The sequence below is a fragment of the Rhamphochromis sp. 'chilingali' genome, assembly GCF_963969265.1.
Source record: "Rhamphochromis sp. 'chilingali' genome assembly, chromosome: 17".
Lineage (NCBI taxonomy): Eukaryota > Metazoa > Chordata > Actinopteri > Cichliformes > Cichlidae > Rhamphochromis > Rhamphochromis sp. 'chilingali'.
The window spans coordinates 30,281,535-30,294,347 of NC_137944.1; the positions used below are offsets into that span (position 1 = coordinate 30,281,535).

General features: G+C 42.2%; 1 protein-coding gene across 2 annotated transcripts in view; it reads right to left on the minus strand.

Annotated features, from left to right (window-relative positions):
* The window catches only part of LOC308384228 (poliovirus receptor-like), a 355,455-nt gene that overhangs the window by 7,039 nt on the left and 335,603 nt on the right, over nt 1-12,813 (minus strand). The window contains exons 7-8 of one of the 2 annotated variants that reach the window (XM_080862686.1): nt 10,180-10,309; nt 5,869-5,926 (exon numbers count right to left, since the gene is read on the minus strand). In XM_080862686.1, coding sequence (XP_080718812.1) covers nt 5,869-5,926; nt 10,180-10,309 — 188 coding nt within the window. Of the gene's footprint in view, nt 1-5,868; nt 5,927-10,179; nt 10,313-12,813 lie in introns of both variants that reach the window. The other variant, XM_080862685.1, reaches the window with a different exon arrangement.

Consider the following 12,813-nt stretch of genomic DNA (forward strand, 5'->3'; position numbering starts at 1 on the left):
TGTATTTTTTTCTCTCGGTAACTTGTAATGGGGTTACACTTTGAAGTCCAGTTTAACTTTGCTTGACCAAACTTCACGTCTTCCAGTTTTCATGCATGCTTTGTTCTTTGTGCTTTGCCAGTTTCACCGCTTTCCATACATGCTAAATCAACCTAGTGCATCGAAATACTGCTGTTGTCTCAGAAACGGCTGGCTTCGGAGAAACATGCACAATATATCCTTTGATGTTGATTCTTGAGTGACACATACGTCCACATAAGAAGAAAGCATGACTGGTTCAGTTGGTTTTAGCTCACTGTTTGGTTACATTTAGTCACCAAAACTCCTCGTTTTGTTTAGGAAACTATCATAGATTGAGGTTAAAATGTACTAACTGTCCGTAAATAATAGTGTTTTAAGGCACTGTAAACAAGCGTTCACATGTGATGAATTTGAAGTGAGATCGGCTTCAGTTTTGCCACGACTAGTGTATTGTCGTGCATTAACGCCAAAGAACAACTTGCGTACATCTTCAAGACATCAGCAACTTTCAAGCAAGAGCAGTTACACTGCTTTAAAATAGGGACTCATAAAACTTCAGAAAGATTCAGGGTTTCCTTCATGTCCATCCTTTGGTGCTTTAAGAAGTACATTTTGGGACATTAGCTTGTTGGACAATCAATGAACTGTGATTTAGGCAGCCTCAGATGCTTTTTCAACAAATACTCGTCTTTTTTATGATTTCTCTCTGCCTTGCACAGACTGAAGCACCCCTGCGACCGGCACAGCAAAGCAACCTTCTAACATGAGTAAGCCTCTTCCATATTTCATAGGGAGGATTTCCTTTGATCTTTCTTTGAAAATTTTCTTTTGTGGACATGAAGCTGATGCGACTTACCAAAAAGCTCTAATTTTGTTTTTTTTTCTGTCCAAAGAATATTCTCCCAGAAGCAATGTGGCCTGTCAGCATGCATTTGAACAAACAGCTGAGCTTTTTTTATGTTTCTCTTTCAAAAGTGGGGTCTTGTTCCATGGAGCCCATTTTCATTCAGAAAGCCATGGGAGGTGTGTCTGCACTGTTGTACCTTTATCCTGGAGGTTATCGTGTATCTGTTTTGAAGTCTCCCTTGGTTCTTTTTACACCAGCTGAACAGTACTTGTAGTCAAGCTGTGGTAGGTTAGGGAGGGTTACCATGATATCATGAACCCGAAACTCAGAGAAGATTATTTGGCTACTACGTCATGGTGTCTTTACCTTACTTTTGTCTTTATTTTTTCATTCTGTTGTTATCTCCTCAGAAACCTCAGCTGACTACTTTATGTTTCATTTGAAAAACTTAGTGACGGATTGTAAAAACATCTGTAATATTAATGTAGGACGAAAGTCTGCCTGAATTATCACCGCAGTCTACTTAGTTATCTCCATGGCTGAGCCATTTCAGATGATTTTTATAGAAAATGCATGCTGCTCTTTTCAGTCGGCTGCATTGTTCTATAACAAACCAAATGCATGTGAATGGAACAAAAGGGCTATTGACTGAAAAACTGAACATCGTCTGAGGTGTAAATGTGTCGGCACGTTGACCGTACTGGGCTTATCCTACTGACTGCTGGCGACCATAACCCTACAGTCATGTGAAAAAGAATTTTCACAGGACTTTGTGCGGCCCTGTGAACAACACCCACATGTTTCTATAGCAATTAAGAGGGTAAATAACAGCTAAGTGAGGTTTTGGCAGCTTGCTGGTCTGGACCATTCAGGTGTGTGTTAACAAAATGCCACAATATTCTCGGGATTGGATGGCCCAGCAGATAAAAATCTGAATGTTAGACGATGCAGTGCTCAAAGTAATTGCAAAACATCTCAGAGCTACATCTTAATCTATTTGATTTTTGACTTTATGTCAGTACAATTAAAAAAGACTGAACAAGTATGGCTTTTTTTCCAAAGGGTTGCTAGGAGAAAGCCTCTTCTCTCTATATAGAACACGACAGGACAGCTTAGGTTTGCAAAGTTTATCTAAACAAACCACAAGATTTTTTGAGCAATGTTGTTTGGACAGAAGAGGCTAAGTAGAGATGTTTAGGCATAATGGGTAGTGCCACACAGCGTTTAAGCTCATGCACCTTTTACCAGCTATACCAAGTGTGAAGCACGATGATGAAGGGGTGATGATTTGGGATTGTTTTGCAGCCAGATGAACGTGCAGTGTTTGAATTGACCATGAACTGCTCTGTATGTAAGTATACACAGTATACAGAGTCAAATGTGAGGCCACCTGTCCTATTGCTAATTGCAACCCTACGCAACATGCATTTTTAGTTTCTATTAGATTGTTCTCAGATGTCTTAGCAATCAGGGAACAAATAAAAAACAATCTTTAAAACCAACTCATATCAAAAACTGGATGACTTAGAGGGTTAACAGGCAAGTGTCCTCACCTAATGGCTCAAGTCTACTTGTGTTTCTGCACAACTTAATTTGATGTTTGGAAAGTGATGAAACTTGAGCTGATGAAGGCCAGTTTTTAGGTGCAGCCATGATATCCAGATTATGATTGAAAGACATCCAGTTCAAGACCTCAATAATTTCATTTGCTGGTAATTTGTTATGAATCTAAATGAATGAAAAGGCCAATAAAATTCAATTTCTATTCCTTTCTTTGCTTTTCACGTGGGAAGTTTAGCTCTCTGCTGCCCATGCTAGCTCACATATGATCCTAGCACTATGAAACTTGCTCACAGTTTTTGCATTCAGATGCTTAAAGAGCACTCCACTTTTAAAAGAGATCTAAGATTATTACAGCGATTCAGCTGTTGTTTTAAAGCCTTATCAGTTGTTTTTATTGATTATAATAACGTCAAAGTAACTGCTGTAATCTAGATTGTGATTAGACTGTGGAGAAGGCAAACGAACTTAACAACTTCTTCAACAGGTTTGACCAGCCCACAACCCCCCCACCCTCACCTTCACTACAGAGTCCAATCCCCACTCTCCTACCTCCCTCGCTTCCCCCCCTTCCTGACACCATGACACCCCCCTCCTCCAATCCCTCTCTCAGCAGCAAGACATCTCCCCCCCTCCCCTCCTCCCAAACATCTCCCAGTGTCACAGTGGATCAGGTCAGGAGACAACTGAGGAAGCTTCGCCCCAGAAAGGCAGCAGGCCCAGACAAGGTGTGTCCTAGGATGCTAAAGGCGTGTGCTGCTGAACTTGGGGAGCCGCTACAACGAGTCTTCAACCTCAGTCTGCGACTGGGGAGAGTGCCCGCCCTATGGAAGACATCCTGCATCGTCCCGGTCCCCAAAAAGAACCGGCCCAATGAGCTGAATGACTTCCGACCGGTGGCACTGACGTCACATCTTATGAAGACTCTAGAGCGGCTCTTCCTCAACCTCCTCCGACCACAGGTACAACATGCCCAGGACCCACTACAGTTTGCATACAAGGCGGGTGTCGGAGTGGAGGATGCCATCCTGTACCTCCTACACAGAGCCCACTCACACCTGGATGGGGGAAAAGACACGGTCAGGATCCTGTTTCTTGACTTTTCCAGTGCCTTTAATACCATCCGGCCCTGTATGCTTCAAGAAAAAGTGAACAGGATGGAGGTGGACCCCTGCCTGGTGGCTTGGATCTCCGACTACCTCACCGACAGACCACAGTACGTCAGGCTGAAGGACATCACGTCTGACACTGTGGTCAGCAGCACAGGAGCACCACAGGGAACTGTGCTGTCCCCTCTTCTCTTCACCCTGTACACCTCTGACTTCTGCTACAACTCTGAATTATGCCATATTCAGAAGTTTGCAGACGACACAGCCATCATGGGGTGTATCTGGGATGATCAGGAAGAGGAGTACAGAAGTCTGGTGAGGAACTTTGTCGCATGGAGTCATACAAACCACCTTCAACTCAACACCTCAAAGACTAAGGAACTGGTTGTGGACTTCGGGAGGTCCAGAGAAGGTCCACTGCCGGTTCAGATAGAGGGGGAGGAGGAGGTGGAGGTGGTCAACAAGTACAAGTACCTCGGGCTGTGGGTGGACAATAAACTGGACTGGTCATGCAACACAGAGCACCTGTATAAAAAAGCCCAAAGCCGACTGTACTTCCTCAGGAGGCTGAGGTCTTTTAACATCTGCAGGAAGCTCCTGAGGATGTTTTACCAGTCGGTGGTTGCTGGAGTACTTTTCTATGCTGTGGTGTGCTGGGGGAGCAGCACAGCAAAGAGGGACTCATCCAGGCTGGAGAAACTGATCAGGAGGGCTAGCTCTGTGGTCGGCATGAAGCTGGACACTCTGGTGACAGTGGCAGAGAAAAGGACATTAAAGAAACTGATGGACATTATGGACAATGCTGGGCATCCTCTGCACACGGCCATTAACAACCAGAAGAGTCTGTTCAGTGACAGGTTGCTTCTCCCAAAGACAAGAACTAACAGACTTAAAAACTCCTTTGTCCCACACGCCATCAGACTGTTTAACTCCTCTCTGGAGGGGAGAGGGAGGGGAAACAGGAGGACAAAGGAGGGGGGAACAACTAAGCTGTAGTGCCTCTTCACCTCACTGTGCAATACCTTTTGTGCAATACTTTTGTAAATAGTCAACGGTGCAATAGACTCAATACTTGAAATGTGCAATTCACTTGTATTTTTATTTTTATTCCTATTTATTCTATTTATCCCCTTCGTATATTTTATTTATATTGTCTCTGTATTTATATATATATATGTGTGTGTGTGTGTGTATTATATATATATATATATATAATATTCTGTAACTCTGTAACTTCTGTCGGTGCTGTGCTTTTTTGGAAATCGAATTTCCCAGAGGAACCCACCCGAGGGATTAATAAAGTTCTATCTAATCTAATCTAATCTAGACCACTAAATATTGCACTGACAAGTTTGGCGTATTTTATTTGCAAAAGGAAATGAAGGTCTGTTCAAAAAATGACTGATGCTGTTGAGAACATTTATCACATTTTATAGCAAAATTCTACTAAAATGGAGCTTTCACCACTTTCCTGTTTAATTAGGCATTACAAAACTCCCTGAAGTTTTTTCTTCCAAAGGAAGCTGACTTCTTACGTTCTCTATAAACACCCAGCGGTAGCAGTCTTGTCCCAAGATTTCAATTACAGGACACTGGCGAGCACAGGGTTATCATAATTGATAGGAATGCTGGTTCTAACTATAAAAAGTTAAAAGTTTGAATACATTTATCTTTATTTAACAAGATAACAGATGTGGCTCCCTCAAAATTTGCATTTGCACGATCATACGGCTGGAATATTCAATCATTAGGCATCAAAAGAACACCATCTAAGATATGTAAAAAAAACTCCCACTGATAGCAACTTTGAAAGAAAAATGTTAAAAGAAAAGCCTTGCGACTTGGCCGAGACTTGCCCTCAAAGAGTTATGCATAAATATAGAGCTACAGAGATAATGCTGTCATTTGGTCATGTTCTACAGTCGGCGCTTTGTAGAAAATCCTGTAAATGCCTAATAAACCTCCACTGTTGAACCCTGTGAACCTTCCTTTCAGCCAAGGCATTTATAGCCTTTTAGACATCTTTTATACAATCTAATCAACATAAAATTATAGAGTTTTAGTCACATTACATAACGTGGCTCAAGCGTATCAAAATGTGAGTGATGGAGTAAAGTAACAGACATGGCGAGGAGAGGAGTGCTCTAATGGACCTCTTTACGAAAATCCAAGCTAATTATTTCGGCACACGTAAGCCAACTCGGATCTCCGATCAATAGCCATTAGCCCCATCATGAGTGTCCAAATGGACTGTGTGTGTATTTGTGTGTGTGAGTGGAATATAATTGTGGTGACAATAAGGATTGATCTGAAACTGCGCCGACCACTCACCATTTCTGTTGAGCTGCCTGCCTTCACTGGGGGAGGGGGCTTGTGCTTGGGTGGGCCCCTGATTGGACAAAAGACAAAGTGGTAATGTGGTATTGATCTCTGTTTCGTTAAGACAGATTTCTTTGTATTCAACGGAGAAACAACTTGGGCCACTGAGAGATCACAGAAATATAAAGTCTTGAAATGTCAAACTGCAAAGATGTCACATGCTGTTATCATTTAATCTAGATTCTTTTCTTACAAAATTCAGCACTATGAGGGAAAAAAAACCCCAAACATTTTGAGTTAAAGAAAAACAAACACTGATGGTTAAGAAATCAACTTTAGAAAGCGTTTTTAAAAATGCGTGCTACCGTAGATGGACTTGGAGAACCCGTCAACACGTAGGATTTGAAAATAAGATCCACAGCTTCATTTAAGAAACCTTTAAAAGCCTCTACGAAACCACAGACACAGTAAAGCCTCTCCTAACAAGTCAAAAATAACAACAATAACCTTATCACCCAGCAGAAATAATGCAGTACCAGCATTCATTCACGTGGAGTTGTGTTTCTGGGCTCCAATATTCACCCTAGTTTCATCCAAGCATCATGCTTAGAGCTGAAAAATGAAGCCAATGCTAAACTGCCAAAAACTGAAGTTTTTGGAGTGGCCACTTGAAGCTGGTTACAAAAGAGCATCTACCACCATAGCCTGTGATGTTAAAATGTCTAATTTTACTACAGAAATAAACATGTGGACCTGTGTGGCTAACAAACAAAAAAAGGTTTTGGTCTCTTTACCTAATTTCCTTTTATAACTTATCTTTTCTTTCTGGCTGTGGCTGCTTTGACTGACAAATGCCAGCAGCTCTCGGGCTTGGGTAATAACATGAGTCATAGTACTCGACCTCTTGACCATGTTTTTGGTGCTTTTTGAGCCTTTTTAATAGCAAATTATGCTATTTGATATGCAGTCCAAAACATTTGTTCTTCAGGTTTGAAGAGTGAAATTATAGCATTACTAAGTAATAACTACAGGTATCCGTGTCTGTACATAGCAACCATAGTACAATCAACCAATATAGATGCTAATCACAGATGGTAGCCTTAGGCCTCCATCACACCAGCCTAGAGGCCAGTTTGTTGGTCACAATAGAAAAACATGTTCCCCAACTGGTTGCAGAGACCTCTGGCTGCTTGGGAAAATGCTTTCTGTGACCAGTTGGTGAGTAATTGTAGAGAAAGAGGTGTGCAGTACTGGACTGAAAATCTTCGTGTGATCACTTTGGCTGTGAGCCGGTTGCTGTGGTCACCAGAGACAACGATTTGTCTGCAAACAGCCAAACTACTCACCAAGTGTTAGAGAAACTGTGAAAAATGTGATGCAAAGCCAAAATGGAGACTGCTCACCTTGTTGCTCCTTTTGAAAGCTGCTGCTGACACCGGTAAGACACAACTTTTATTTTTATTTTTTAGTAACCCGGTCTGTCCGGCAGCTTTGACAAGCAGAACCATGGTCTGAGTGCATCGTTGTACCAAACACATCTGAGGAGAGGAGATCTATGAACTTTATAGGCTTCTCTTGTTCACCTGTTTTTTATTTATTTTTAATTATTTTATATATGTGGAGTGTAAGAATGCAGAGCTGTCAGGCGTAAGAAAAGAGAAGAGAAAAGAGAAAGAATAAGAAAAAAGAGAAAAATAGGGAATAAACATAACAATAAAGGACCAAGTACAAATAAAACATGACAGGTCATCAGTTGCTGCATTCGTAACAAAACACAATCAAGACAAACCAACTGACAGAGAAATAACAACAAAAACAAACAAAGTGTGTGTGCATTTGTCATGAAAGTACTTGATAAAGAGGATTAGACGCCGCAACACGGCCCCTGGGAGCCAGAACCAGACAGAGGAAGGCCCAGGAGACCCGGGCCGTCCGCAGCCCACCAAGAGCACTGAAGAGGCTGCACGTCACAATAATAACTGCATGCCCAGCGAAGCAGAAGGAAGACAGATCCCCCATGGCCGCAGGGCAAGAGCTCCAAAGGAGCAATGAGCTGACCATCCACCAGACACGAGCCAAGGACCGGGCCCAGAGGCCTTTTGCCCCAGGCTCCTGATAACAGCCCAACACCCCCAGAGACCCCCACCACAACAAGGCCTGAGCCACCCTGAAACACAACCTCCAAGGAAGCAGGTCAGTGAACACGCCAGATCATCTGACCATGTGCACCGAACCACCAACTACTGACATCCACAAAGAGGCAGTAACGATCAAATGGGAGCAGTAAGAGGAGCAACCCTCCGCCATGTCCCACAGGGGTTAAGGCGCAACAAGTCCCAAACTCAGGCCCAGTCATACACACACATACCTCCGCCCCAACAGATGTGTAAGAAGACGCACTAGCTACCCCCAGAGGTGATATGTGTGGTGAATAGAGCGGACAGATGTGACATGAACATCTGACTGCTGGGCAACAGCGCACATCCACACCTCCTCCCCAAAACTCTTGATTTCTGAGGAGCAGATAAAACTAAGGGGCAGTTAGCCGTGAAGAGGTGAGTGGGGCCCTCTACTCCCTTGCGGCACAGGGAGGAGAGGGCGGGGCGGCGGGGGATTCTCTGGCTGGCTGGAGCAGCATCTAATAACCAACTCGCAAAATAAAACAAAATAAAAACAAAACAACAAACACAAAAACACCAGACATTATGATACAGACTTATAATTTGAACCGATGGTTTTTCGAAATTCTATACGTGAAAAGTGAGCGCGAGAGCCCTCGGTGCGCCTGCTCGCTGCTGAAGTCAAAGTAAACTTTATTGTCATCTCCGCTACATACAGTCCAGTTTATAGAGAGACGAGACGATGAGACTCCAGTTACAGCAGTGCAAGTAAACAAACAATAAATATAAGAACAGTAAGAAAATAAATATATGCTTTAGGACTCGGGGTAAAGGGATCAATAACAATTTAAAATTTATAATTTACAGTTTGATGATTTAAAGTCTCACACACAACCCGTCGAAAGGGGAGGGGGGCGGCTGCTTCCAAGTAGAGCACATTTCATTCATAATGTTGTAAATTATGTATTCATGATTTGAATCCTGGGTTGTGTGAAATCCCAGAAATACACCCTAGACAAAGTGAATCTGTGAACTAAGGTGTAGGTCTGTTAGGTTATGCTGTGGTGATCCTCGGGTTGGGGAATGGGTGTTCATACTGGAGTGCAAAATTAAAACCAATGGAAGATGGACAAGAAAAGTTCAAAGCCATCAGGTCCTCAGTTTAGAAAAAAGGGAAAAGAAGAGGAGGAGAAACGAGCAAAAGATACAGGAAGGAAATTATGTGCGTTACAGTTGCTCCAAGAAGAAATGGTAAAAATAGTAACAGTAACAGACTAAACTCCAAACAATACATTATGTTACAGATTTTAATATTAATTAGTCATTGTCAGTTGTTGATTTGTCCTGTTCTCGTTGTATGACGAATTATGATGGCTGTTTGGTAGCCGTTTGCATACTATGCACACTCTCTCTCTCTTCATATGTGTGTGTGTGTGTTTCTCTGGTGAATTTTGACAACAGTTTTATGTTAATGTACAATCCATAATATGATTTGTGTGTGTGTGTGTGTGTGTGTGTGTGTGAGTGAGTGTGTGTGTGTGTGTGTGTGTGTGTGGGGGGGGGGGGGGGGGGGCGGCGCCAGAGGGAGTGTTAGCCCGGAGCGCCAAACAGGCTAGGACCGCCACTGGACAGAGGTTCTTTTCCTATCCTTAATCAGAATTATTAATCACTCAGTAGATGTTTACTCTGGCCCTGACTCTGCAAGCATTATTTATGGTTAATCATTTATGCTTAGTAATCACCATAAATTCCATCTTTTTTGTTGCATCAGTTTACTGGAAGTAGCTGCACGGCATCAGCAAGGCGTCTCCAACGAAATCTAATTAACCCCTGACTCAGCAAACAGGCGGTAAACAATAGCTGCATGTTTGTTAATTTACTGGAGGCCTCTACAAGAAGCCTCAGATTGGAAAACCCCTCCTTCAAACTGGAGTTTAATAAATCTCCATTTCTAGCTGAAGCCCAGGAGGGGAACTGCAGGAGCTGAAATGGGAGCTCAGAGCAGAACATTTTGGGAATAAAATCTCCCAGCAGCCTCATGCTATAAACTTCAGGTCAGGATTTATCACAGAGCTTCCTCTGGTGGGTTCCCTCATGACATGTAACAAGTCTTAATGAGCCTTAGTCCTCGAGGGGGGATTAGTTTTGCTCAGGAGGTTAAATAAACGATTAAGTAGATACAGGATTGCTAATGAAGACTTACTCTGCGTCCTCCTGCCGGTTGCGGATGAAGAAGATGGTGCCGATGATGACTATGCAGATGAAGATGAGAGCACCGAGGATCGCTCCTATTACGGCACCTGTTGATGGACCTTGGATGAGTTGCCGTTCCTCTTCTTGCAGGGGACACAGAGAAGAGACGCGAATGAAAAACAGAGAGAAAAGAGGGAGAAGATTATCAGCAGTTCATTTAAATTTCATGGGGCTGCTACTGGCACTTTAATGTTGCTCACTTGCAAAAATTTGTTCTTTTATGTGTTTTTTCCTTTTTTTGCAGAAGCAAGAAGATAGAATGAAAGAAGATAATTTGTAGCTGTGAGAAACATAAAACTGAAACTGAGGAAAACATGTTAAACAAACAGCAAACACGCAGACGCAAAAATGGCACGTGAGTAAAATGAGCCATCACAAGAAGCTGTACACGACTAAGAAAATCAAAGCCAACTTTCTATTCGGTGTCAGCAATGTATGCACCAATAAAAGGTGACACGGAAACACAGATACAAAGAAGGAGAGACATAAAGAATTCATAGAAATTCTAGTAAATGAAAGCACTTCTAAGGTCTCTGTTATACGCCAACACTCATGAATGCTGTAAATCTTCAGCTGAGCCTCATGCTGACCTCGACATTTCCCTTCAATTAAGAGCCTGTTTATGATTTCCAGAGGGCAGTGAGGCATCTGAATTGACTGTAAAAGCCTCTCATTACCGTTCGCTCTTATTTAAAAGAAAAAAAAAAACGAGAGAGAGGGAGAAGAACAGGCTGACAGCAGCTGCAAACGGCACACAATATCCAGCATGGATCGTTCTGCTCAACTGCTGACTATCACAGGGAGTTTGGCAGAAACAACAAAAGGGAGGGTTGAGCTGTTTTTCACAGGTTTTTGTTCTCCCCTTATGAAGACCTATTTCATCAGTAACACTGAAGTAAACACACACTACTGCATTTGATAAGGGGATGATAAAAGGATAATAGCCCACACAATTTCCACTCGTTTAGCATTATGTTTAGCTGATGTTTGAGTGTTTATCTAAAAAAATATATAAATAAAAAAAACAACCTTTGTTGCTGCTGCAGCAAGAAAAAACGGCGCTGTAAATACAGCACACAGAACTGCTTGACTCTTCTCTTTAATCGTAGCTTTTGAGACTGAAAACATATTTGCAACAATCACACAAATGTGTTTCCTGGGTTTAAAGCCATTAGCCTCGAGTACATTGATGCAAATGATAAGGCAAAAACAACATCAATACGACACTTTTCAATGAAAAAACAAAAAATGGAACACAATAATAGATATTTTTTGATCATTCATTAAGGTGATTATTCTATTAAAATGGCTGTAGAGGTTTCAGAGGCATGAAATAATTGTAAAAATAAAAAGGTAAAGATAAACTATATTATTGCTAATTATATAAGCAAACCCCTTAATTGTAAGTTGTTCATATGATCAACCAGTGTTTGATTTTACCCATGAATAAAATAAGGATCCATTTGCTCTTCCTGGCCAGCAGGTGGCACTCTGTTCCAACCTTATAGATATATAGATAAATAGATAGATATGGCAAGTATTTTATATTAATTGGATAAATCCAGGCCTGTGTGTGTGTTTGTGTGTGTCTTCACAGTTACCATGTCTGCCATATTGGTCACAGACAGAAGAGGTAGCAAGTCTAAGTTATGCATGATCACATACACAGTCTGAGGGAAAAGGCGAGGAATAGAATGAGAAGGGGAAAGAGGGGTAAACATGAAGAAGAAATAAAGCTAGATGGGAGATGTGGGAAGGAATGAGGAAAATGAGGGGAGGCAGATGGAGGGAGGGGGAGGAGAGGGTGACACCAGCCTTTCCTCATTGCTCGAACTGTAAAACCACACAAACATAAATGCAACTTCCTCTTTTCTCTTTGCACGCTCGTTTGATGTGTTCCACGGTGTTATCAGAGTTTACACTGCGGATGTTTGCCATTGATTTTTTTTTTGTGGTCAATAACAGACTGCCTTTCAATAAACAATGAGTCACGGTGGCGCACAACAGAAGCTGCGTGGAAAATATGGAAGTGGTGGGTGGGGGAATGGGCTTATTTTATTTTTTTTCCCACCCGGGAGAGGCACAGAAACCTGATTGGTCAGAGATGGAGGATGTGAAACAGAGTACAGCCCTGGAGGGAAGGGAAGATGGATGGAAGAGGAAAGCAGTTTGTTTCTAGCAGGGCAGATGCAAAACTGGTCTTAATAATCTCTCAGGAAATCCACTTCTGAACAGGCAAAAAGCATCAGGCAATATCCTCGTCAAACCCACCTGTTGTTCTGACTGCAGGCGGAGCAGAGATGTTGAATTGCACATTGCAACAGTAAACTTGTGTCTATCCACCTGCCTTTATGTGCAACTTCAATAGAGGCAGATAAACTGAATGCAATTTCTTCTAGTTTCTTTGAGCAGCTGAATATTCAACAAAGTTTTCACGTTTAACTCTTGAAAATGTCACTGACGAGGGCAATATTCTATTTTTAGATAAATAGGGTAATAACAGGACCAATCGCTAACCGTTCTTTTCATTTTTGACAGCCGTCCATCTTTACATGGCCACAAGAGAGGCCCTGAAGTAAAGGGT